Source organism: Camellia sinensis, chromosome 1 (genome assembly GCF_055761805.1).
Source record: "Camellia sinensis isolate YWXY chromosome 1, ASM5576180v1, whole genome shotgun sequence".
Classification (NCBI taxonomy): domain Eukaryota; kingdom Viridiplantae; phylum Streptophyta; class Magnoliopsida; order Ericales; family Theaceae; genus Camellia; species Camellia sinensis.
Genome location: NC_138961.1, coordinates 1,827,953 through 1,835,116, shown reverse-complemented (window position 1 = coordinate 1,835,116; position 7,164 = coordinate 1,827,953). Strand labels below are relative to the sequence as shown.

The 7,164-nt window shown below is 32.4% G+C and overlaps 1 protein-coding gene across 1 annotated transcript; it reads right to left on the bottom strand.

Moving 5' to 3' along the window:
* Positions 1 to 1,618: 1,618 nt before the first annotated feature.
* Positions 1,619 to 6,611, bottom strand: MTACP2 (mitochondrial acyl carrier protein 2). Its single transcript, XM_028216495.2, has 2 exons — positions 6,062 to 6,611; positions 1,619 to 2,087 (listed from the first exon to the last, which is right to left on the bottom strand). The coding sequence occupies exons 1-2, from the start codon at positions 6,272 to 6,274 to the stop codon at positions 1,911 to 1,913; spliced, it is 390 nt and encodes a 129-aa protein (XP_028072296.1). The 5' UTR covers positions 6,275 to 6,611; the 3' UTR covers positions 1,619 to 1,910.
* Positions 6,612 to 7,164: the final 553 nt, after the last annotated feature.

The window sequence follows — 7,164 nt, the reverse complement described above, 5'->3', positions numbered from 1 at the left end:
CAAAATTTCAACTTACAAAATTCAACATTCAATTTTCAGCTCTGTTAAACACCACCTTAGAGAGTAGAGGAATTGAACCTTTTAGATTAGAAAATTCTGGCTCTTCCATCTTAAAACAAACAACAAAACTATAAATTCAAACTTATGAATTTAAAATTTACCCAGAAAAATGAGTCAATTTTTCCAATTTTTTTTTACTCATAAACCCCACACTTTATCAATTTAATCTCCATCATATAAACACATTTAGAATAAATTATGAATTGATAAAAGTAAATTTATAGCATTTTTGTAAAACAAATATTAGCCATGTCATGCCATGCCATGGCCCCATCATGCATGGTAGATTGGAATCCATTTTCTAGTTGCTACACCTAAAAGCAGCCTCCTCCTCCTCATCCTCCTCTACACATCAAACAAAGTATACAGATCTTTTTTGCAAACTAGTAATGTGATTAAGGCCTCGTTTGAGAACAGGCTAATTTAGTAACTTTTTAACTATTTAGCTAAAATATGAACTAAAAAAAACTAGTATGTTTGGGATAACTTTTTGACTTTTTACGAGAAAAAAAAATCTTTGACTTTTTGATATGGGTTGTTGACTTTTTGACTATTTTAGTAACTTTTTGATTTTTTGGCTAAACTGGTCCTTCCCAAACGGGGCTAAATTGCAATTTTTTAAAATAAAAGCATCCATTTAGGATTGACTTTGAATTTCAAAAATAATACGTCCTTCTAAATAAAATTTATATAATATATTAAACATGAACCAACACCCACGCAGGAGGCAACGCATTGGTGGTAATTTTGGTGGGATGGCAAGGGCAATGTCTTTCATGAATACATGTGAAGACTTGGGCTGAGAAGACTTGGGCTGGGAAGGTCTCTGTTTTATATTGACCATAACTTTCAAATGACTTTTTCAAAGTCTTCCCTCAGTCTTCTCCCCAACAGATGAAGGTGAAGAGGAAGGAGAAAGGAGAAAGGAAAAGAGGAAAGGGAAAAGAAAATGGGTACCAGATTGTCATAGGTGCCACATCCCAGTTATCCATCTACATTTAATATTACTACTACAGTGAAAGGCAGTCCAAAGGGTGATTTCAAATTTTTGAATGGTTAGTTTGAAAGATAGGAATTTTGAAACAAAATTGAAATTTTGATTCATCAGTCCTATAATGTCACAATATTTAAAAATTCCTTATCAAATCAAATACTTATACTCAATACACTCATTTTTATGTTATTCTAATATACATTACTCTTTTCTTTCTTTCTTTCTTTCTTTCTTTCTTTCTTTCTTTTTCTTTCTTTTTTAATTATTGTCTCTAAACAATTTGCAGCATTTCCCTACTCCCTCTCAAATCAAATTATGAATTATAATGCCATTTAATTTTCGAAATTTGTGATTGCCACTATGATATGGACGGTGTTCAATCCCATTTTAGGCAATTAATCTCAACAGCAAAAACAGGTCATAACTCAGCAAGTGATCGGGCTTCCCTTCATCAAGTTTCAATTTCAGGCAGAAACTAAGGAATCATCTAGTTGCTTGATAGTACAAATGTTGTTATTTTAGACATACATGCATGCATGCACTACGCAATATTTCCACACACCGTTCAATTTAAGAGATCCTTAATTTTTACCCAAAAAGAAAAGGAAAAAAAAAATGTTTCAGCAACCAACACTGGCTGCAAATAAAACATAGCTCATTAAACTCTAGCAGCATCCATCATATGGACTCTGCAGTTATGCAAGAAGTAGCAATGAGGTCCACCAATGCCCTAAATACATGCCAAACTAGAATTCCACCAAAGAGAGAGAGAGTTGATATCAAAAGGAGCAAAAAGAGATTGTCTCACAGGAAGAGGAGAGAAAATAATGTGGTGACAGCTTTATTCTTTTTCCCCTTATTTTGCCTGAGGATGAGATGCAATGAAGTCAACAGCAAGGTTGATGGAGCTGATCTTGTCTGCTTCATTATCTGGAATCTCAAAACCAAACTCTTCTTCAAATGCCATCACGATCTCTACCGTGTCTAAACTATCCAACCCCAGATCATTCTGGAAATGGGCATTTGGTGTAACCTGCAAAACCAGGTGACAACACAGTTTCCAATAAAATGAGGACAACATATAAAAAACAAGGGTAAATTACATTGACATCCCTTGAGGTTTGGTCCAATTACTACCCACTCCCTGACGTTTTGAAAATTACATTCCCACCCCTATGGTTAATAGTTTCATTTCACAACCCCCCGGCTTATGTAAAAAGTAACAACTCCTAGTAGAAAAACAGAGGAAATTACATTAAAAAAAATAAATAAAGGAAAGGCGAAAAAAAGAGAAAATAAAGCAAAGCAAAAAAAGAGAGAGTGCATGAGTTCAATGTCTTCATTCTGTCTAAATAATTACAAAGACAGAGGGGTTAGTGTAATTTCCCAAACGTGAGAGGATGATATGTATTAAACCCAAATCTCAGGGAGTGTAAGTGTAATTTACCCAAAAAACAATTTCTCCCCCTTCAAACTAAATATCCATATCTGTGTGTGTACATTTTGTTGTTTTAAAATCATTTAATTTTAAAGAGCATTAATTCCTTTTAAGCTAAAACTCACTACAATCAATTGGGTCATGCAACAGTGGCTGATGGATCTCTACAAGATAGAATTTGTAAAATTTGAAACTAGAACTTATTAGAATGTGGAGAATCCTCTCCAATTGAACAACTAAAATCTTCATATCCATGTTTTCATCCAAAGAGGTTAGCTAGTACCACAATCATTGATGTCATTGTAGAAATACACTGATCAGCAGAATCAGACCTTGTGGAACACCACATAGGAAGCTGTGTAGACCCTTTAGAAAGACTTGTGACGACAAATACCAGGCAGAAAGGGTCATTCATAACTTTCTACGAGGAAAAAGTAAGAAATCTATATACTTTTGAAAATACCCCACTGATAAAAGAAACTAAAATAAAAAAGCTGAAGAAAGAAATTGCAAATTGGACAACTTAACAAAAAAAGAGGAGCAACTCCATCGAGCGAATTTTTTTTGTCACTAATTCAAGCTCAAAAACAGTTTTTAGCATCACTAGCTGAGATGGAATGGTGCAACAAAACAACCAAAAACCTCTTCTTTGAACATATACAGCAAGCACTCAAAATTAGTAGTGAAAGTAAGTCACTAAAAAAGAGTTTAAATCACTAGGTCTCGTTTGGCAACTCACTATTTTAGTCTAAAAGTCAAAAAGTCACTAAAAAACTAAAAAGCCAACAACCTATACCAAAAATTCAAATATTTCATTTTCTCTCTACTTTTTGCACATCTTTTCATAAAAAACCAAAAATCATTCCAAACATACTAATTTTTTTTTACCTCATATTTTAACCAAAAAATCAAAAAATTACTAAAATAGTTTGTTCCCAAACGAGGCCTAATGATTGCAAATCACAACAGAAAAATCTAACAGAAGGAAAAATGCTATATACATACGTCAATTGGAAGAAGCACTTGACTATTAAAGTTCTGAAACATAGCCAATGCTCATTACTGAATGCAAACATTGATATAGTATCATGATTTAAGCACCATGGTTGCTTTCCATTTTCTTGCCTAGGAAGATTTCCCTTCTTCCATTATATGCTCCATGCTAGCTGTAAATTTTCTTGTAAATAGAAACAAAAATAAAAAATGCTTGCATGTTTTCTCTTGCATGAAATAGATCACCAACATCTCTGAACTTGTCATAAAAAATTCTCTAAGTTCTTTCCATCCAAATAACCAAACCTCTATAATCAACAACAAACACAAGGATGCATAAGGTCAGAACTACCCAATCAATTCCCACCAACTATATCATAATCCCATGGCCTCTAGACAATGAAGGAATAAATGGTCAATACTTTTTGACTCTCTTCTACACATTATGCACTATCGAGAAGGCAAGTGGCAATCACTTTTTTGAATTATGTCATTAGTATTGAGCTTTACATAAGCCAAAGACCAAGAAAAGATCTTAACCTTAAGAGGCCCATGTGCTTCCAAAAACAACTTATGAGGGAAAAAAAGATAATGTTATTATCAATAATCTTCTCAAAACAAGACTTGCACAAAAACAAACCCAAATAATGAATGGACTACTTTCTTTTTTTATCAAAGGAACCATAAACCAAGAAGACCCCCCCGTCAAGAATGATTAATAAAGAAGATAATTCATTGGTCCCACCAAGGTTCTGAAAATCGATTGCGATCACTGTAACGGTGGCGGTGGCGCGGTTGTAGTTGTAGGGTGTAAAGGCCGTAGCGTAATGGTTGGAGTAACCGGAATCGTGAATTTTTTTATTTTTCGCACAATTTGAAAAAAACTTACCGATACGCATATTTTTTTTTTTTCATAATCATATTTATTGGGTTTTAAAATAAATATTGATCAATTTTTGTAAATTTCTAAGTATGATCCAATATATTCATATTTTCAAATCACTATAAATTGAGTTTTTTACATTTTATTTTAATAATTAATGACTTCATATATCATAAATCCATATTATGCTTGTGGCAAAAAGAAAAAATTTATTGGACTTAGATGTGTAAAATTATTTTTTTAATTATTATACTTGTGGAAGTATATACAAATTTTAACTTGAATAGTTTTTAAAAAATAAATTAAACATGCTAATGTAATCATATAAAAATTAAATAAACTAATCAAAAAAAATTGACATGTATAAAATATGTATTAATATATAATTATAGGTGTAATGTTTTCTAAATATTTTACAAAAAAATCAATCACTAACTATTATATATAACATAGAATAAATAAGAGCCTAAATATCTATATATATATATATATTTTTTTTTTAATTAAGCCAAATAGATAATAACCACACTTATTATTATTATTTTTAAACAATATATATAAACAGACACACACAAACAAAATAGTTGAGTGATAGCAAATGAATAGAATAACATAGGTCTTACAATTTTAACAAATCAATAATATGTTCTTCATCTTCCCTCTTCTCTCTCTATCTCTTGCTCCTCAATCTTCCCTCTTCTCTCTCTATCCCTCTTCCCTCATTTTCACCTTTTTTGTGTGTGTGTGTTTTTGAAAGAAGTAGCTCGGAACCATTATGTAACAGTGCGTAACAAGCTGTTACGGCACCATTATGACCGCTACAGTAGCCGCTACGGCCGACACACTGTGAATCTCAATCACACTGTAAAAGTGGCCGTAACGGGTGGCGGTAACCACTATAACCGTGCGTTACGTAACGGTTGCGACCACTTTTTAAAACTTTGGGTATCATAAAAAACAGCCCTCAACCTTTTAAACAACACCTTTGCCAAAATTTTATAAAATGATGTAACCAAATTAATTGGCCTAAAGTCTCTGATCTTCAAAGAGTTCTATTTAAAACAAATAAAAGTAGCATTAACGCAAGCATTCACAACACCATATTATCAAAGAATTTAACAAATCGCTTTCAACCACATCAAGCAACCGTAGTGAATCCATTAAGACCTGATAATTATCCCTATCACGCTCAAAGGCTGATGCCATTGCCTCCCTTATTTCCTTCTCATCAAATGGCCTTTCCAACCAATCATTAATTGGAGAAAAATCCAAACCCTCAATCCATGTCCTGATCACGCCACCCAACATCATTTTCTAGTCTCTTGATGAACTTTTTTCTTCATTGTTTTTCCCATTTATGAAAAAAATTTGAATTGTTAACCCCCTGGGAGCAGAACCCCTACACATCATTTAGGAGGTCAGGTGTTTGAACCTCCCCATACCAATGTATTTGTTTGGGGATTTCTCTCTCCAACTTCTTCAAGAGTTTCTTTGTATTAATTATTTGTTATGTGCTGTATTTGATATTCATTACCATTGTAATTTGTTGAGCTTCATTGTAATATCATACATCAATCAAACAATGGGGTTTGGGGTTGGGAATAAACGAAAAGCAACAAAACCCTAGTATTGTGCTCAGAAATACAAAAAAAAAAAAAGCAAAAAAATGGGATTTGGGGTTGGGAAATGTTACCTTAGAAGGATCAACCTTCTGGAAGTTCTTGACGACGGAGATGACTCGATCAGCCACCTCCGATTTGTCGAGGAAAGAGCCCCTCACCTCCTCCGAGAAATGGCGTCGCACCAGATTACTCAATGACAGAGACAATGGGCTAAAATTAGGGTTTTGAGGTACAGACCAAACGTGAACTCTCAGGTATTTGAGAAGTGCGTTTCGCGCCGCCATTAAAGAAGATGAAGCTCCTGCTGTTTTGTTTTTGTTCCACAGTAGCGAGAGAGAGAGAGAGAGAGAGAGAGAGTGAGGTTTCGAGAACTTCGTGAGCAACAGGGTTTGGGTTTAATATAGCAGTATGGAATATGGACTACTGCCAAGGCACTTTTGACAGATTCTAGTAAACGTACAACTCTTGTTATGGTTCAAATAGCTGTACTTTAATTGGTATAAGCTAAATCTTCCTTGGATATTTGGAAAGGCTGAACCTGTGGATCTGTACTGAACTTATCAACAATTTACACTTAGCTCCTCTTTTAAGTTTTTTTTGTCAATTACGCGAACCTTCCCTGAATTGTGACTCTTCTCTATCTTTTAAGTTTTGAATAAATTATTTCTTAATAGTTAGATTTAATTACTATAAAGTTCTATTAAAAACAAATTTGAATAAAATTATTACTAAAAATAAATTTTTATGATAAGTGTTTTTTATATATGTCGTTAAAAATTGATAATTAATCACTCTTTTTGTCACAATTTTTATAAATTGTCGCTAAAACTTATAATTAGTGACTTTTTTGTGACGAATTTTTTACACTATTGTTGAAAATTGAATCTTAGTGACTTTTTATAATGATTTTTTTAAATTGTCACTAAAACTTATAATTAGTAATATTTTTTATGACAAAATTTTTAAATTGACACTGAAAATTAACGATTAGTGACTTTTTTAATAGTGTTTGATAAAAAAATACTATTCAATGTGTTTGTTTTGAGTTTTTTAAATTAAATTATTTGAAAATTGAGTTTTATATTTTTGTGTTTTTTTTTGATATTTTTAGTGAATATTTTTAAAATTTTAAGTATTTTTTTTACTTTTTTAGATGTATCTTACTTGGATGTAT

Excerpts from the sequence above, each read along its gene's own strand:
- MTACP2 (XM_028216495.2), bottom strand. The coding sequence starts at position 6,274 with ATGGCGGCGCGAAACGCACTTCTCAAATACCTGAGAGTTCACGTTTGG. Across the intron at positions 2,088-6,061 it reads AGAAGGTTGATCCTTCTAAG|GTTACACCAAATGCCCATTT; the intron begins GTAACATTTCCC and ends CTGGTTTTGCAG.